General features: G+C 39.7%; 1 protein-coding gene across 1 annotated transcript; it reads left to right on the top strand.

Moving 5' to 3' along the window:
* Positions 1-312: 312 nt before the first annotated feature.
* On the top strand, positions 313-20,038 carry ANGPTL5 (angiopoietin like 5). Its single transcript, XM_077805642.1, has 8 exons — positions 313-411; positions 2,393-2,540; positions 3,330-3,433; positions 3,863-3,956; positions 4,558-4,658; positions 10,511-10,631; positions 16,676-16,861; positions 19,719-20,038. The coding sequence occupies exons 1-8, from the start codon at positions 313-315 to the stop codon at positions 20,036-20,038; spliced, it is 1,173 nt and encodes a 390-aa protein (XP_077661768.1).
* The last annotated feature ends 640 nt before the right edge of the window (positions 20,039-20,678 follow it).

Raw genomic sequence — 20,678 nt, 5'->3', positions numbered from 1 at the left:
TTGAAGGCAACGTTTCCCAAGACCTGTCCCAATCCTATTACAGTGTAAATGTTAATACATTAGTTGTGTCATATGCAGGTACTAAGCAGTAATTGCTTTCAGGGTCAAAACACTGTTTTAAGTGCAGTATATCAATCTTCTATTCTATGAATAAAATGTGTTTTGTTAAATCGAGGCATAATAGGACTAATGTGCTGGCTGCTGTTTGTGCTGTACACATTCCCAAATACTTGACTCAGGACTTCATAGTGAACAAGCCTTTCCACAGAAATTTGAAACCCGTTGAAGTGTTTGCATTTCTTCAAGTAAAAGATGATCCAGTTTAGTGGAACTTCATTGATCTGTCTAAATATCATTTTTTTCTTTGGGGGTGAGACTGTGCTAGGTAATGTCAGACCCTGTTCTACTAAGGTAAGGTTTTCAATTACATTGATTTGATAAGATAGTTAATGCAACTGAATAGAGGTTCTGAACAGTGAGTGATGCTTTTAAAATGTATATTGTTTTACCCTAGATGGACTATGATGTATAGAAAAGTTAAATTTCCTCAGAGAAAGAAAAAACTGTTAAAATGGCAGCAACAAAGTTAGTTCATTAACAGTGGAACACAGAGACATTCCTCTTAAGGAGTGTTATCTGAGTTTTGAATCTTTGGGCCAGTTTCTGATTTCATTTACGTGATCCAGAGTAACTCCATTTGCTTCACTAGAATTATACATATTTATACCTATATAATTGAGATCAGAATCTGACCCTTTGTCTTTTAATAATTGTTTTGCTTTTGTTTTTATATAAATACTGGTTAAAATAATAGATTGACTCTGTGTAATTGAACATGGATGCTGGTTAATTCCAACAGCGTGGTTGGTAGTCAGGATGAAACCCTGGACCGAAACTCTATTTCAAGTGGTCTGGTTTTAACTGTTACATAAAATTTCCTGCTTCACTTTGTGATTATTTTCAACTAAGAGAGTGGAATCTGCAGTTCAAGAAAGCTACAAATGTATCTGCTTAGGAGACTCAAGATACAACTAGTAATTCAAGAGATTTTCTAAAATCTGTCAGTTCACAATCTTTTGTAATTTTTGCTTTCACTTTTAAAAATGAAAAACAGGTGCCAAAGAAAAACGTGTTCAATTTTATGCCACTGCTGTCCTAGTGCCAAAGGGAGGAATCTGGAGCAGGAAGGGAGAACCAAATATGCTGCAGAAATATTCAGGAATAAATTAAGTTTTCCTTTTAAAATCCTAATACTTTAAGAGTTATGCTTCAGTTTGAATAACACAATAGACAATCACTATGCAGTGTTGTAACAAAACAATAACATTTTAACAACAACAATCTTTAGAGGGCAAAAAACGAATCTGGAGAAAACATTTGGAAAGTCAATTGCATGTTGTCCTTTCTGCAAGGCAGAAACTAGTTCAGAGTTTTTACCTTTATTGTTACAAGTAACACCCATCATTATCAGAGCCCAAAGGGATCAGAGAGAACATGTTTCAATGTGTTTACTTTGACAGAACTTTGTGAATAATCAGTTCCCCCTGTTGATGGTGTGGGTTCCACACAGCAACAGGGGAATGAAAAACATTTTAAAAGTGTGAAAATGTTAATATATAACCACAGTGGGGGCAGTGCCTTGAAACTGTTTTTGACCCTTTTCTTTCTTTAGAATTGGCTAGATTTCAAGTTGATAGTGTCCATTTAAACTTTCTGCTCCAGGGGAATTAAAGACATTTTGCTGATGTGGTATGTGATTGTAAATATGAGCTGACTATATGGGTAGAATTTATTGACTTCTTAGCTGGGTAGAGTTATGCATGTATATCAGTATTTGCCAGGTCGGGGTCTACCTGATGAATTTGTACTATGTACTAGGCAGAGTGGGACTACAATTATGAATAATAAGGGATAAGCCTGAAGACCTGCTTCTTCACCACAACATAAATAATTTTGTTTAGAAGCAGGGCTTGATCCTGCTAACAAGGACTATTGGATGTGATACTGCTAGGCTTATTTCAGAGTAGCAGCTAGGCTTAGAGCTTGATGTCATGAGCAGTCCCATTAGAGTCAATGGGTCTGTTCGCAATATAGCAAGTAAGTATTTGCGAGTTCAGGCCTTAGGTTAGCAATGCCAGGAGGTGGAAGCAGCTCACCAGCCAGTTCTTAGGAGCCTTTTAAGATTGTTTTTAAAAGTCTAACTTACTTCTGGCTCAATCCTCTGAGGGGCTGCTGAGCAGGAAACATTCAACAGTACCTTGCAGGACTGGGCTCAAACCTCTATGGTCTTAGCTTTGAGTTACTAGCTGGCAATTATTGTCTTTAATTTTTAAGAAGAGGATACAAAGGCAAATTCAAAATATAATCTGTCTTCCATTATTTGGTATAACAGGATACACCCAATGGCAGTGCTGTGCAAACACCACCCAAGACTGCAGAGAAAAATACATCAACAGCTATTTCAAAACAAAAGGAACAATGCCTTGTGCCATGTGATATTCAAGCTAAAATGTTACGCGGAGAAAAACATTATATGTGCAGTATGTATTCATTAAGAAAAGCCTTTGGGTCAACAACAAACTCACCTATGCTCTATGTACCTATAACAAACTTTAGTTACTTTGATTCTTCCCAAGCACATGGGCCAGCACCACACCTAGCGACTCAGTTTGGGCACCATGCAAAGGATTTACTGATGGGCATAAAAGGGCTGGGACAGTGGTTATCCTTTGTGCAGATACCCAGGTGGAAGAGGACTCCTTGTGCTCTCTCCCCTGCCTCGTCAAACCCCGCAGAGCCTGCTGCAATCTGCCACAGAATATTCTAACAGGTCTCTTATCTTTTCTCTGCCTCTTTTAACATGCATTATTCATCTTCTGTCTGTCTTACATTTAGGTCTATTGGCTTGTGAGCAAAGCCCAGAAGGATGAGTGTTGGTAGATGAGCAAAAGATTTGAAGCTATGGTGACAAAAAACCTTAGATATCTATCTGTCTTTTACTTGCATTTGTACTTTTAAGGTATCATTCACATTGTTACCTAAGAATGCTGTAAGAGGCTGAGATTCATCCTTGTGCAGAGAGCCTTTCTGTGGGGACAGATCTTCCACAGAGTCAGCACAACTCCACTGAAGTCAATGGGGCTATACCAATTCATGTCACCTGAGGGCCTAGTCCAGAGCTAATGCACCACTTAGGTCTCACTTAAGCACTCTAAAATAAGACATCTTCAGTGTTCACTTAAACTTCATAAAATAAGCATGAAGTTTATACAGCTTAAAATGGCTCTGCAGTTTTAATATTATAGTGGGTGATAATACCTCTTTTTTAGGAAATTTGCAGAACTCTCTTGTTGAATATGCAAGAAGTACAAAAAAACTGGTAAGAAATATGATGGATGACCAACAATCTTCTTTGGATTATCTTTCTAATCAGGTATTAATTTTTATTTATAATATGAAAATTTCTTTTCACTTAGGTCACACATTAATAGTTATTGGGTTACTGTGGTAAATGTAAGTATTTATGGCATGTAAAACGCTGCCATTCTTCTTTGTTAGTGTCTAACAATCATTGTGCACTCACTTTGCACACATATAAGGCTCCAAACCAAGTCCCATTGAAGTCCTTTGAAAAATTTCTCTTAAGTGGCAGTTGGATCAAGTCCTAAATGATTGCTCAAATACAAGGCAGTGGAAAATCAGGCACTCAGCATGGCCTATGGATATGTAAAGTGTGCATCACCCTGCATCATAGAAATGAACTACAGACATCTGTATAAGGGAAGGAGCAAGTCATAAGAATTCAAATCTCAGTGCTCCAGTCTGAGTGTATTTAAACTCTTGTTTACTTCTAAACTTACAGGTGAGTGAACTTATGAACAGGGTCCTTCTTTTGAATGCAGAAGTTTTGAGAAAACATTTGGATCCACTTCCTTACAAAGCAGTTCAGTCTCATGGTAAGGACTTTTCTTGCTAACCTTTACATCTTTTCTCTTTATCTTTTTAAGTGTCTTGATAAGGAAATGAGAAAAGCAAAGTCAAGAAGATATGGGATTTATAATACTATAATACTACTCAGAAGTGATTTGTACTGCATAAGCTTTGGAAAACTTATGAACTGTTTTAAAATCTTAATTTTGCAAAAGTACTTTGGATTCTTTTTAAAGAAAATTTATGCCAGATGGATAATATTTGTAGAAAATATCAGGTTTGCTGTCACACAGGTGCTGTGTCCCTTCTGAACTGGGGATGCAGGGTTATTCAGCACCTTGCAAAATCCTGCTAGTTATGGTTAGAAAGATCAACTGTACGAAATGCTTTTTTGTGTGGAAACTTCCTTTTTGTCTATTCTCTGCCTATTTCTGACCTTACTACATTCCAGAGAATACACATTTTCAAAATAAATCTCTGATAAAAGATAACTTTATATTTTACTTGACAACGAAATTTAATTTGAGATCATTCATACATTTATAGCTGAGTGCCTTCCTTTTGTCACAATCTGTATTTGTTATTACAATGTTTAATCTAAATTATATTGAATAATTTGTTCTCTAGGACTGGATTGCACCGATATTAAAGATACCATAGGTTCAGTTGCAAAAACTCCCAGCGGTCTGTACATAATCCATCCAGAAGGATCAAGTTACCCCTATGAGGTAATAAAATTATCTCACATATTGGGCATACTTTACTGGAAAATATGTATTTAGAATATGTTGAATAATTTTAAAGTATTTTCCTTGGATATTTCTCATTGTGTGAATAAGAATTATATTAAGAGCCATCTAAGTGGCTCTGCCATAATTACAATTTTGAAATCTTTCCCAGTTCCTATAAAGAAATATAATATCTGATACAGGACCATATTCTGTCTTTTAATATACAATGAAAACCACCTGGAAGAAGACTTTAGGTACTTTATATGGCCCCATCAGCATAATAGCCGAGTGCTTCATAACACGCCTTGTATGCAATGTAGTTGTAGCTGTGTCAGTCCCAGGATATTAGAGAAACAAGGTGGATGAGGTAATATATTTAATTGAACCAACTTCTGTGGGTGAGAGAGACAAGCTTTTGAGTTTACACAGCGCTCTCTCACCAACAGAAGTTGGTCCAATAAAAGATATTACCTCACCGACTTTGTCGCCCTCATAACACACCTGTGAGGTGGGGGAAGTGCAATCCTCCCTATTTTACAGGTGGGGAACTGAGGCACAGAGATGCTAAGTGACTTGCCTAAGGTCTCTCATAAATCTATGGTAGAGCAGAACCTGATCTTGAACATTCTAGGCTAGTGCCATCAACCAATGAATCATCCTTCTTCTCTATAAAACTCCATAGCATTCAGTGAGTGGAAAAGCCATTGCTTTTTTGCTCTCCTCTTATGAGTTTGAATAAAAGGGCCATGGAAGGGCCATGGAGCATGACTAGACAATGGCACACACCTGCACAAAGACTAAGGAACTGAAAGAAATTCTATCCTCACACCCATAGATGTCAGGGCATTTTCTTGTAATCTTTATTCCCTCTATTAGTTTCTCAAAACTGACAGAGATGCTCTCTTGCAATATGGACACTGGGTTCCTCACTGTGGCTACATAATCCTTCCTTATCTAAGGGCAGGGTACAGGAGTAGAAAAAGAGCTAATGCTGCATTAAGCTATGTGGCCTTTTGCTAGAAAATTTAGGGCTTCTTTCCTTGGGAGCATATAGGGCTGTGGTTTCCTAGCTGCACTGTCCTTTCCCAGCAGCAATGTGAATTTTAAAACCTCATCAGTGCCTTGAAGCCTATGTATGGTTGGGTTTGCAACGCAAACAGCTGTCCCAATCCACATGTTTCCACACTTTTGCTCTCCTCTGTGTCAGTGAGAGAGGTAGTGGGAGAGGATAATGATCTTAGTTCTGATTCTGACCACAAAGTCCAGGTAAAATTGGAACTTGCAGAACCCAAACGACAGACTAAATTCTTATTTTTTTAAAAAGTATTCAATGTCCAATGTTTTTCTTTTGTTTCTGCTTCTGGGTGCTCTGTTTGCAGAAGTCCATATGTGTTTGCTGCGATTTGGCATTGCATCTACAGGCCTTTCCACTTTAATTTTGCATATACATGCCTGGGATAGTCAGTTATTGGAAGAAGAATGGAAGGCAAAACAAATACTACAGTATAATACTTAATTATAGATATTTCTCTGTTGTAACAAAACAGGGATGGGGGAAGCAGGTAGAAACATCCCATCCATCCCTAGCCAATTGGTACCTGTGATGGGGAATATAAACCACACACTGGGATGGAAGGGGTTGAAAGACAACACTTGGTCCAGCTACCCCTGCCCCTCCAACCTTGCAGAGCATACTCCAACTGGAGACAGGGTTGAAAAGGGAACAACCCAGCTCAGAAGGCTGGAGAGGAGTACAGACCTACGCTGCAGGCTCATGCCAAAAGGGGCTAGAGATGCCCTGAAGTACCAGGACTGTATGAGCCTGGTTGGGGCTGACAGTTCGGTTTGCTTTTTCTTTTTCCTTATCTGGGACCAGAAATGGAGGGAGAAATGGTAGGAAGCAGCCCAGGAAGGATAACTCAAAAATTCCCCTCCCCCTCCAGGGGTCAATGCTACTGACCCTCCTACGGCCCTGGGTTGGAGTTTGGTGCAGTGGGTGGGCTGGCGTCCCCTACCACTACCCCATGACTGAGTGGATGCTAACCACTAGGCCACCCAGCCCATTGAGGACCTTACTGTTGTATCCCACAAAATAGTCAGAAAACTCAGAGCCCAAACCCATAGTCCTGTGCAGACAAAACTGTCATATATGGTGAAATCTAATGAAAGGGCTAAAGGAGGACCTTGAGAGCCCTCAAAAGTAGCAGAAATGTGGTTCTTCTGGGCAGGGGAGGCCAAGCTGCAGAGGCTACACAGCGTATCTGGGTTCCACCTGGTACTGAAGAACTCTGTCCTTCAGTAGTTCTCTCACCACAATGTAGGGGATAGGGCTTAGGACCAAAAAAAAAAAAAAATCTATCCAGAATCACCAGCCAATTCTACCCATGGAAGTGGACTGCAGAGGCCACAGATGCTACTAAAGCAGAGGTAGTGTCCACAGAGCAGTTGCATTAATGCTCCATAGATTCTTGCAAGGAGGATTCTCTCTGTCCCAATTCCAGGCAGACCCACTGCACAAAACTCATGTATTTCAGGCTTTCTTCAGGAGTCAGGATTTGGCTCTGGAGTAGAGGGTTCCAGCTGAGAAAACTATTCATGCCTTTTCCAAAATCAGGTGTTTACTGGAGGAGATATAACTATTATCTCTCAGTGAGAAAAGAGATTGCTCAGTCCATTTGCTGTAACTTTTGGCTTCAAGTGGTTAAATTATTACCTGTTTCAGAGCATAGTGCAAACCCTTCTGAAATGAAAAAGTTCTTTTCACTTCAAAAGCATTTTTGACACTTTTCTACATTTGGCACTTACTGCCAATGTCTGAAGATATGGGAGATATCAAGTAAGTGGGGAGATTCCTTAAAATACTGACAGAGTCAGGAGACAAAGGGAAAAATAGTCATAAATTAATTATAACGATGAAGGAACAATAAATAATGAGAACAAAACCTTCACTTACAGAAAGGTATCTCATTTCATGTTTAATAGATGCCACACAGATCTGAATGCAGATCATGCTGACAGGCTCTCCCTGAGAATGTCCAAAAGTATGGGTGTGTATTTTATTAAAGAATGATATTAAAGGGAAGGATTCTCTGCTCCTTGAAGTCTTTAAACTACGATTGAGGACTTCAATAGCTCAGACATAGATGAGAGGTTTTTCGCAGGAGCGGGTGGGTGAAATTCTGTGGTCTGCATTGTGCAGGAGGTCAGACTAGATGATCATAATGGTCCCTTCTGACCTTAGTATCTATGAATCTATGAAAAGAGTTTAATGTAAAACCGCCTATGGGATAAGGCATAAAAAGAGCAAAAGACAAACATGTGTTTGTAATTAAAGCTTAAAATATAGAAGAACAAAAGACTCAAGAAATTAAGACATAAACCTGTAGACAAAATAACTAATAATTCATTTCTAAGGCTTGACTCATAGTCAAGAGCTGTGGAAGGCTTGTAAAACATAACTAAATGAAAAAATTACAAAAAAGACAGTATGTCCCAGTAAAAAAAATACCAAAGCCAGCATGACAGTATTAATTTCAGTAACCAGTTATCCAACAACAATAAACAAAAAGCCCCTCAAACAATCAGGAACTAAAATAGAAAACAAAATATCTTTAGTCTTCTCACAGTTTTGGGGTGACTGTACTTTGTCTCCCTCCTGTGGTCTGCTCTAGGAATGCCATTAAGCTCTCAGGCCATCACCTCTCTATGGGTAGAGAACTGTATCCTTCTCTCTTCAGATTGGGGTTTTTAGGCTGCCTCTGTAGTTCATTGTGATTCTCCCAGCAAGCAGGTCTGACTTGCTCTAGCCCCTGCATTGTGCTTTCTTTCCACGGGTTAGGGCCAGCTCAAAGCATCCAGGAAGTTGACTTACTCAGCTACTTGAGGATTCAGAAATCCCCAGGTTGTGTAGAGTCAGCATAATGAGCTCTATCCCCCTCCTGGCTCCCACATAGGGGACGTTTCCAGAGGAAAGAGGGCCTGGATAGAGCGCTGCAGTGTTCCTACAGTCCCTGGTTGCAGGAAAACCCAGTTGGGGCCATAAGAGCTGGGTGCAGCAGAGTGCAGCCCTGAGGCTGCTGTAATTTGTCCAGACTGGCTCCCATCCAGACTGAGGCTCAGGCTCTGGGAGTGGCAAAGGTGGCCAACGTTACAGCTCCTCTCCTTTGCTTTGCTGGATGCTGCTGTGGCACAGCTAAGGATCTGGCTCATAAACTTTCTGCTGCTTTCACTCAGCAGAAAATGGAGACAATTTACTAAACTCGCTCCAGGATTCTTTCCTTTACTTATCTTCTTATCAGTTATTCAGCAACAACAGTGTAGTCAGTACTTACCCTTGTTGTAATGAGAACACCCACTGACTTATGTCTCTGAGACGTTCAGTTCCATTAGTGTTAGTAACATTGGGAGCCTTGAAATATATAAGTCACTGTCTGCAGCCATCATTTTAAGCCCTGTGAACAAGTTTAGGTGACGTGGTATCCAAAATGGTGTACACTATTCTGCACTAGGGCTCCTAATGTTGATAACACCTGTGCAACTGAACTAGCATTGGCTATGGTGGGAAATATTTGAAAAATGTCTTTAGTGTACAAAAGCCCTGACAATGGGTGAGTATGCCAATATTGTCAGGGTATATTGGGGTTCAAAAGGTTTTGAATGGCAGGAGAAAGTGAAGCACAGGCAGGTGGGAGGGATAGCTTGTTGGTTTGAGCATTGGCCTCCTAAATCCATGGTTGTGAGTTCAATCCTTGAGAGGGCCATTTAGGGATCTGGGGCAAAAATTGGGGATTGGTCCTCCTTTGAGCAGGGGATTGGACTACATGTCCTCCTGAGGTCCCTTCCAACCCTGGTATTCTATGTGATACTCCCTACTGGGGAATGTGATCTCACATGCATTGGCTCTAGTTCTAACACACCCGAAAACATAAATTTTACTAAGGTCCCAATACAGCAAAAAACTTTAAGCATGTGAGTAGTCCCATGGCATTCAATGGGACTACACACTTGCCTATGTTAAGCATGTACTTAAGTGCTTGACTGGATCAGGATCTATTTTACGCAGAGTTTTCCATCCCACTAGGGTGAATTAGTGTGATTCTGATGTCTCTGAAAAGAAGCTCTTTCTTTACTTCCTATATCTGGTGAGTCCTTCAGTTAGGAGCCTGTGTTTCCCATGCATAACAAACAATGCTGGAAAGGAAAAAAAATTCAGATAAGAAATTGTTTGGAAAACTAAATTAAGAGGACCAGTAGGAAGCAAAGGAGAAAAATGCACAAAATGGTGATGAAATATTTGTTGCCTTTAATGTCTTTTTTCAAGTTTAACCAAGGTGCCACAAGTCCTCCTTTTCTTTTTGCGAATACAGACTAACACGGCTGGTACTCTGAAACCTTTTTTCAAGTTTGTTCTGCTGAAGTAGAAATGTAATACTGAATATTCTTGCACATATATGTAATTATTACATGCCCACGGCAAATATTTCCAATTCAAACGGAGATAAATACAAATGTAGTAGAATGTTTATTGGTGTGTGTGTCTGTGTCTACATACATACTTCCCCCAACACATCTGATAATATATTTATTTATATATATGAAAGGTGGTTCCACTAGTTCAGTAAATCTCTGATCAAGCCTTCCGATCAATTAACAGGCAAAATAGAAAATTCTTATAACATTATTGGTTCCAGGCATTTATCTTAGAGTACTTTTGCTGATACAGTTTAAAGGGATGTTATTTTGGAAAATTCTGAATGTCCTGCTTTTTAAAAGTTATTTTCCATGTTGCAGCTGCATCAGTAAGTGGTTCATCAGAGGATATTCTCTAGCCATTCATTTTTCTGTTCTAGGTTTTGTGTGATATGGATTTTAAAGGAGGTGGATGGACTGTGATTCAGAAAAGAACCGATGGGGTAATTGACTTCCAAAGAAATTGGTCAGAATACTTGGATGGATTTGGAGATCTTTCAGGTACTAATTTAATATGTTAAAGAGATAAATGTTCTACATTTTCCAGATTCTAAATATATTTTCTTATTGTAAGAAAAAAAGGGCTTTGGACCCAATCATGATGTCCTAATGCTGATGACACTCTTGTGATGACCCTGCCTGGGATGCAACCTAGAACTGGGGTACCACTGAGTCCTCTGTCTCACCAGCATGGGTGCCCTCTCACCCTGTGCTACTGGACAAGCTGCAGACCACTCCAAGTTCTGCACTCTCACAAACCTTTACACAGGCAGGGCCCCACTCAGCTGCAGTTACATGAAGGCTTCTCCTCAGCTCCACAGCCTGGGACTCCAGAGCTGTACTGTCTTGCCCTGGTTGAAAGCCTGACCAGTATAAATTTATTACCCAGTTTAACCCCCCACCCCAATGTGGAGAGGAATGTGTAAAAGCCTTTGTTAACTGAGCTGAGGTTTTTCCTCAAGCACTTCACTCAAACCACACTGTTTTTATGTAAAATATAAATAGATTTTAAGTGATTATAAGTGATAGGTGTACAGATCAAAGAAGATCACCTAGGAAATAAACAAAAACACAATCTAAATTCTCTGAACTGGATAGGATTTGAATCAAGCAGTGTCTCACTCACCCTGTTAGATAGTACAAACAACCCACCAAGCTTCCATACAGAGGCAGGCTTAGGGCCCCCCTTCCCCAGTTCAGTCTTTGTTCCTGAGGCCTTTTCAGGTGCTGTGTTGTAAGAGGAGTGAAGCCAATTCCTGATGTCACTTCCCCCTTTTATATAGTCTTCCAACTTGCTGGAAAGATCCTTTGCTGTGACATATGTCACACAGTCTCCCTTGGGTATGTGCTATCTCTGAAAGTTTGCATTGTACGCCAGTGGTGGATTTAGAGTTAGTGAGGCCCTGTGCGCAGCTTCGTTTTCGCCCCTCCCCCTGGGACCCAGCCAAGAAAAAGAACATTCTCTCTTATCTCCCCCTGTTTTTCATTCTTTTTTCCTTCACTTTCCTGCTATATTATAAGTAATAGGAAGTAAATGAAAATGAAGTGAGGTACCTTGATTGTTTTTGTAGTCTAACCTTTTTTCCACAGACCACTTGAAAATTGCTGAGGGTCTCAGCGGACCGCTTAATGATCTTCCCAAATGTTGTTTGTACCATTAGCTAACTATTGTCAAGTGCTTTGGATAAGAGTGCTTTATAAAAAAAAAAAAAAACTAACTTTTCCTCACTCCACCTGAATGGAGTTCTTGGACCACAGTTTGAGAACTTCTGATCTATATGAAAACTTTAATTTGCATTATGCTAATGTGAAAAATGTGTAAAAATAAAAAGTATAGGTGATACATGAATGGAAAAATAAAAGTTAAACTTCCTCTGAAGAAACTTATTAAATTTGAAAAAAAACAATTATTTGAATAGCTTTTTCTCTACACTTTCTTTACTTACAATGACTTAATTGATGATTTTGTAATATTTTGTAAAGATGCATTTTCAATTGTCAATATTGCCAAACTTGTCAAATGTTCCTGACTCATCATATTTCGCAAATAATTTTTAATTCGTTTCAATACAGAAAAAGAATGTTCACTAGAAGCATTTGTGACCAGTATTGTTAAAAATATTTTCAGAATGGTTTCTATATTTGGAAAGGTTGCCTGCAAACCGTCACGTTCAAGTCTATACAAATCAGCTGGTGATCTCAAAGCACAGACCTCATCATTTTCGATAAAATGAATGAAATGTTTCACTTTATCTTCAGAAAGATTTGTGTCTATGTCCTCTGGGTAGAATTCATTTAATTTCTTACTGTAGTGGCTTTTAGCATTTTCATCCATACTTCTGTCAAAAAACATGCAAAATAAAACAGTTTTTTTAAGAGATTCATCTCTACTCTGCAATTGCACTATTATTGTGTCACAAATAACATCGATGTCTCAACGATGATCTTCTCTTTCCCTTTTAAATTGATTTATTTATCTCTAGTTTCATCAAAAAATAACTTCCTGGGGGGTTTTTTACGCTTCTCGTCAGATATATCAGAGGAACCTATATTTTCTGTTCTGCTTCCACCAAGCTATAGTCATTTCAAACTACTATGACAAAACTTTTAACTGAGGCTAACAATTGTGCAGCATTCATTCAATCAATTTGTATCAACCTTTTGCAGCAATTTGCTGACGGCATTAATTTTTTGAAGTAAACGGTTCCACAAAAGACTAAAAACAGCAATATCATACTTTTCAAACTTTTCTGCTAAGGATTTTGCTTCAGTTTTCATAGGTGGTTTTTCAGAATTTGGTGTGACTATGTCTAATAAGGTTTTCTTTATATCATCATAGCTCATTTTCAAAGCCAAAACAGCATCTGCATGAGCAGACCACCTGGTGTTACAAATTCTTTTGACTGTCAAATGTTTCCATTTGCCTGCTCCAAGCATGATTGTAGCATACTCCACCGATGTGTGGCAACCAAAAAAAAGGCATACACATTATGAACAAAGTCAAAAAAATGTGTAGTTCCCTCACAAGATTCGGCTGCAGCATTGCAGATTAAATTTAAGGAATGGCTGGAACATGGTATGAATAAAGCAGATGGGCTTTCATGGTTCAGTCTTGCCTGTAGACCTGAATATTTTCCTGCCATATTTGCGGCATTATCAAAGCTCTGCCCACGACAGTGTTTGATGTCCAAACCTAAATTTGCAATGATTTCCAAAACAGTTGTCTCTAGACATTCAGAAGTGTGGGATTTTAGCGGGACAAAACAAAGAAATCGCTCTACAACTTCACCATTGCCGGTCACATATCTTAAAATTAATGTTAATTGGTTTACATGACTCACATCTGGTGTTGAATCAACTATTATGGAATAGTACTTGGCATCCTTTACCTCATCAGTGAATTGGTTTCTGAGCCGCTCTGCCATTATAGTGATGAATTCATCGTAGGTTTGGTGCGTTAAAAAGTTGGTCTTCCCTGAGCCACAATACAGATAATTTTTCAAATGTTCTTTGAGAAAATCATCAAATTCACTAAGATATTCAAGACAGGGTAAAAAATTACCTTTTTGATTTGACAGTGATGACTCAGTCCCAAAGATGACAGCAGTTTGATTGTGGCAACAACACGTCTCAGCACTTTCCTCCAATAAGCACACTCCTTTTCAAACTGAGCCGACAACACAGAATCAATTCTTCCAGATAATTTACACCTTTGAACGAACTTACACATAGCATTAATATGAGCTTTGGGAGTTTCATGATCAGCAATATGTCTTGCAATGTTTCTCCAATTAGAGTGCCTGTTGACGAATGTTTGCTTTCCTTTACTAGGGTTAGGGAATAATTTGCAAACATAACAGGAGACTGCCTTACTGGTTTCCGAAAAAACCAACCAATTTCTCATTTCTGTCATCCTGTTTTTCTTCATCCTCAGAAAATGGGACTCATGAAGACCTCTAAATTGCTTTTGTCCTCCAACCTCATACTCTTTTCTCAAATTTTCCATATTACCTACATTTTTTGGTTTATTTTCTAAGAAATATTCTGTCATATCCAATGAAACGAGATTTTAGCCAAAATGCAATGTCTTCAGGGAAGGTTTCTTCCCTTACTTCGACAAAATTACCAATATTTTGTGGTTCCATTGTCACTTCAGAGTCCACTTGTTCAACTTTTGCAGTCGTCGTGGTATCCCCACAACTTGGCAAGTGATCAGATAATTCAGATGTTTCCTCGCCCATACTTTTTGATGAATGTCCACTATTCAATACTTCAAGCTTTTTAAAATAAAATGACAAACTGTCTTTTTGCTTAGGTTTGTCTTCTTGCCTTGCCTTCATTTTTTTTGCATTTTTGACTGCCAGACTCATAGTGTCACTTCATTATTGCTAAAAAAACTGACCTTGATTTTAGGCAGATTAAAAATGTCCGAAAGATCCAGGGCATAGCCACAGGTGATCCTGTGTGGGCCGTGGACCACCCAATTACGTTTAACGCCAGTAGCACTGGAACATTTTTAATAGCGGGGGTGCTGAAAGCCAGACCCCTGTCCACCCCAGGCACGGGTCCAGATCTGGGTATGGGCCATGGGGTGGCAGCGAAGCCCTTTAGAGCCCTGGGTGTGGGGCGGCAGCCGGGACCCTGGGCGCCCCGGACACAGTGCATGAGCAGAGCCACCATGGGGCTGGAGAAGGAGACACCAAGATCTTCATGGCTGAGGACAGCTTCGGACACCCCGGCAGTCCTGCGCTGGCCAGCCTGGAGAAGCAGGCAGAGACCTGCGTAGGCTGAACAGCCACCTGAAGGCGAGGGGCGGGGGCACAGTTCCATTGGCAGCCACCTGAGCACCCCACTGTCTCCGCACGCTGATCTCTGTTCACCTCCCTTGGCAGCTGGGTCTTGCAAAGTAGGCGGCTGCCTATACCCCTTAGCCATCGCGGCCGTGCTGCAGCCCCAGTGGCCGGGCTTGGGCACCTCCCTGTCTCCCCAGGTGCCCGGGTGGTTCTGTGCCCTTAACAATATGTTTTATCTTAAGTGGTGTGGGGCGGCAGCTGGGACCCCGGGCGCAGGGCGGCAGAAGAGCCCTGCATAAAATGTGGGGGTGCTGCAGCACCCCCCACAGCCCTTGTTCCTGCGCTTAAGTTTTGGTGCCCCCTGTTGTTGGGGGCCCCGTGCCATGGCATGGTATTTTTTGGGGTAAATCCTTTCCTGTTATACACAGTTCTTGAGGTAATCCTTGTGAGTGTTTGTATTCTCCTCAGTGAGACAGCCATTTTGTTTGGCTTTTATATTGTTGTACCTGAAAGGCTGCTTGTGAGTGTTCCCAACCTCAACATGTTTCAGTGACACATACATAGCGAAACTTCATAGCTTCATATACAGTGAGAGCACATACAACTTAACAGGATATTAATGTTCAACAGATTAAGACTTCTAAAATGATATCTCACAAGGCCTACTTTGTACAAAATATATCACAATTATGTATTAATATGGTGAATTTGGGGTGCAGAGTGTCTCTTTGGGGCACACACTGTCACAACTCCCACTGAATTCCATGGGATTTTTAGCTGCAAAAGGGCTGGAGGATCAAATGTATTCCCCCCCCCCCAATTCATTTCATACTTAAAAAGGCTCTACTGTTTTTGCTCATACACCGTTTTTTTTCTCCTGAAGCAGAGCCGAGGCCCTGTAAAATTTCATCCCAATAGCAGCAAGTTTCTGAAAGTTGTGAGCAAATGAAAAGATCAGAAAATGGAAGATCGCTAAGGACAGATCCTCCTTCAGAGGAGTACCAGGTCTTGTTAAAGGCAGGAAAGCTCACAATTTTTCAGCTTCAGAAACCATCACAACCCATGCTGGCCAAGCTTTCATGGTTTGAAGCTCATAAATGCATCAAACCTCAAACACGTTCTCATCAAGATGGTTTGAGATTTGATGCTGCTCTAACATTTAGCAACGTTACTGTTAAGGTTGACACTGGATTATGTGTGGCCAAGCAGACAATCCACCCGATTTTTTGTAAACCTGCAATGTATACTGAGGACAGTTCTTGCTTCTCTCTCTCTCTCTATATATATATATAGATGTGTCACTAAGGCTATGTCTACACTATTGGCTAAATGGGCACCGCTGCGATTGATGGAGCAGCGTTGATTTAGCGGGTCTGGTGAAGACACACTAAGTTGATAGGAGAGCGCTCTCCTGTCAATGTCTGTACTCCACCTCCCCAAGAGGCGGAAGCTATGTCGATGGGAGTGCATCTGAACTAGCGTAAATTAGGTCAACTAACTGCGTTAGTGTAGACCAGCCCTAAGTAAGGACGTGTGTGCAGGAGAATCCAGTTCATGGATTTTCATGATGAACTAGAGAACCTTCTTCTCCTTCCTAAGCCTTTTAAGTAAGTATGTTCCTTTCAACCAGCACAATATTTGTTACTTTTGGTCCAGGAAGGGAAATAGAGTAGGGAAAATGGAAGAGATAATTTTGCTTCTATAGATATATTTTACAAAGTTTATTTGATTTGTATTTTCTTTATTTCACAGGGGACTTTTGGCTTGGACTGAGGAAAGTTTTTCTTATATTAAATCAGAAAACAACAAGCTTTATGCTTTATGTGGGTTTAGAATCTGAAGATGACACATATGCCTATGCATCTTATGACAACTTTTGGCTAGAGGATGAAGCATGTTCCTTTAAAATCCATTTAGGCCGTTATTCAGGAACTGCTGGTAAGATCACACTCCTAAGTATTAAAATAAGTCTGTCTAAAAAATGTGGAGATGATGAAATATTAAGTTAGGATAATATGAAAAATGTCCATTTCTAATTTGTGTTTTTCTATAAAATAAATTTCTGCGCATGATGAATTTTAAAGCTGTGAAAGTGAGTAACTGTTAATGTTATGGTGATTGGTTGGACCAAGGTTTATTTTTTATGTAGGCATAATCCCTCCCATCCCACCCTGTCAAGGTTCCTTCCCCACTCTGAACTCTAGGGTACAGATGTGGGGACCTGCATGAAAACCTCCTAAGCTTATTTTTAGCAGCTTAGGTTAAAACTTCCCCAAGGTACAAACTATTTTACCTTTTGCCTTTGTACTTTATCGCTGCCACCAAACATCTAACAGATATATAGGTAGGAAAGAGCCCGTTTGGAAACGTCTTTCCCCCCAAAATCCTCCCAAACCCGACACCCCCTTTCCTGGGGAAGGCTTGATAAAAGTCCTCACCAATTTCCATAGGTGAGCACAGACCCAAATCCTTGAATCTTAAGAACAATGAAAAAGCAATCAGATTCTTAAAAGAAGAATTTTAATAGAAGTAAAAGAATCACCTCTGTAAAATCAGGATGGTAAATACCTTACAGGGTAATTAGAGTCAAAACATAGAGAATCCCTCTAGGCAAAACCTTAAGTTACAAAAAGACACAAACAGGAATCAATATTCCATTCAGCACAGCTTATTTTCTCAGCCATTTAAAGAAAACAGAATCTAATGCATATCTAGCTAGCTTACTTACTAAGTTCTAAGACTCTATTCCTGTTCTGTCCCCAGCAAAAGCATCACACAGACAGTGAGAGAGAGGCTTTGTTTCTCCCTCCTCCCAGCTTTTGAAAGTATCTTGTCTCCTCATTGGTCATTTTGGTCAGGTGCCAGCAAGGTTATCCTCGCTTCTTAACCCTTTACAGGTGAAAGGGTTTTTCCTCTGGCCAGGAGGGATTTTAAAGGTGTTTACTCTTCCCTTTATATTTATGACACATCCCAAGAAGGAATTTGAGTAAATTCAAGTTAAGTGTGAGATATATAATGCAATAAAGCTCTGATTCTTTAGTTGCTCTGGGCCTGAACTAAAGCCTACTGAAGTCAGTGAGAGTCTTTCAGATGTTAGTCACGTTGTTTAATGGACTACTGGAAGATGGTTTGATGCCATGCTGATGAGGGTGAAAAAAGAAACTGAATAGAGCAAATCAAGCCCAGAGTGTGCAGAACTTCCATTGATATCACTGGCAGTTCTGTAAAAGTAGCAGATGAAATCACAACTTAAGTACTTGTATCGAAGAAGAGTTAAGGCAATTCCAAATGGGTAAAGGTATTTCAATTTTCTATTAACAATCCTACAGTACACTTCCTCTTATTTCAGACCTTCCCCCCCCCCTCACATTTATTAAAATGTATCAGTATTCCTCCAAAACTATACTGATGGTTGCTCACTTCTCTTCACACTTTGTCTCTCTTGGTAGCCAGCAGTAGACAGTCCTTTGTCTTTTTAACCAGGAAATATTACTACATCAGGTTAAATGTACAGGACTGGTTGTCAAGAACTCCTGTGTTGTAATGAACATAGTTTACAGACTGTCTCTCTCTGGGGCCCAAAGCTACTCACAATGGACCAGATTTCAAAAGTGATCTCATATTTTAGATTCCAATTTGAAACAGTCCTCACCTGGAGCTGTGGTTGCTCAGCACCTCTGAAAACCAGGCTTTAGCTGTCTAAAAATGGGCACTCAAAATTAGAGGCCACCATTGAAAATCTGAATCACAACGTCTTTTTTCTGACAGCTTTCAGAGTAGCAGCCATGTTAGTCTGTATTGGCAAAAAGAAAAGGAGAATTCGTGGCACCTCAGAGACTAACAAATTTATTTGAGCATAAGCTTTCGTGAGCTACAGCTCACTTCACCGGATGCATTCAGTGGAAAATACAGTGGGGAGATTTATATACATAGAGAACATGAAACAATGGGTGTTACCATACACACTGTAACCAGAGTGATCACTTAAGGTGAGCTATTACCAGCAGGAGAGTGCAGGGTGTGTGGGGGGTGACTTTTTGTAGTGATAATCAAGGTGGGCCATTTGTCATTACACAAAGTAAAGCTATTTCCCCTTGTTTATTCCCCCCCCACACACAGTTCCTCAGACGTTCTTGTCAACTCCTGGAAATGGCCCATCTTGATTATCACTACAAAAGGTTTTTTACCCCCTGCTGGTAATAGCTCACCTTAAGTGATCACTCTGGTTACAGTGTGTATGGTAACACCCATTGTTTCATGTTCTCTATGTATATAAATCTCCCCACTGTATTTTCCACTGAATGCATCCGGTGAAGTGAGCTGTAGCTCACGAAAGCTTATGCTCAAATAAATTTGTTAGTCTCTAAGGTGCCACAAGTACTCCTTTTCTCTTTTTTCCCGTTTCCCCATTTTTTGTTTCTATCTTTCAGGACAGAAAGCTCTAGATTACATGCATGCTAAGTTCTTATTGTTAGCAAGCCACATTAAAGCCACAATCTGTTCTGTCTCTTTTCAACTTCTCCAGCATTTCTCAGTATCCCTCCTGGTTTCAGTTATAACTATTTCTTTCTCTCCCTCTCTCTCCAGCACATAACTCTCCCTCTCCTCCTCTCTCTCTCACACACAATTGTGGTGTCATGCCACAACACATCACCCTGGATGTTTGAAGAAGCACAGCTTTCTAACAAATGAGGATAAAAAAGGCAATTTATGCATTAATTTAGAGGGCTTTGTTTTTGTACAAAATAATTATCTTAACGTCTATGGCAGTTTCTTTCTGGTCTGTTTCACTCAGGTGATGCATTTCGAGGATACAGAAAGGAAGATAACCAGAATGCAATGCCCTTCAGCACATTTGATGTAGATAATGATGGATGCAACCCAGTATGCTATCTCCAAGAGCAGCCTGTGAAGAGCTGCAGTAATTTCAGTGATAACACTGGCTGGTGGTTCAATCAGTGTGGCCTTGCAAATCTCAATGGTGTTCATCGTTTCACGGGAAAGTTTCTTGCAACAGGGATTCATTGGGATACATGGGCAGAAAATAATAAACCAATCAGAATTAAATCAGTTTCAATGAAAATTAGAAGAACCTATAATCCATATTTCAAATAGCAGCCTATTAGGATAGAATTATAGCTCTTCTAGCAATTATACTGGTTGATATATCAGCATAATCTTAAAGATTCTCACTTGTAGTTAATGCAGTCTTATGAATTATTTTAACTATTTACATGCAGTACTACTTAATCAATTTTATTTCCATTATGAAATTATGCCTGATATACTACTGTATGTCAGTATAGCTCAGTGGGTTAGCACCCTCACCTCTGAATGAGAAGGTCCTACGTGTAATATATATCATATGAGCACAAGGCTTTTATCATTCATTAATCTCTATTCAGCTCCCTCTTATGAAATTTCTCGGAACTGGTGGCAGTATTTTAAAACACACGTCTTTGCATTTCACATTTTTTAAAAATAATAAAGTGACAGTAATGCTGACTTTTGAAATTAGTTTCTCTGCATATCTGAGTTACCAAGAAACAATCAGAGAAAAAAAAGTATTATCAGTAAAATGCAGCAAAACACGTTTGTCATTAAGATAATTTAGAAAATTTCCTTTATCTGGCACAAATTTCCAGACTCCTGCAATCCTTATTTAAGCAAGACTCTCATGGACTTCAATAGAAGCCCCATTAGGGTTAACAAATGAGTCCTTAATATGTAAAACAGATTTAGGGCTTTTTAATGG

This window comes from Eretmochelys imbricata, chromosome 1, assembly GCF_965152235.1.
Source record: "Eretmochelys imbricata isolate rEreImb1 chromosome 1, rEreImb1.hap1, whole genome shotgun sequence".
Lineage (NCBI taxonomy): Eukaryota > Metazoa > Chordata > Testudines > Cheloniidae > Eretmochelys > Eretmochelys imbricata.
This window is presented reverse-complemented; position numbering and strand designations above follow the sequence as displayed.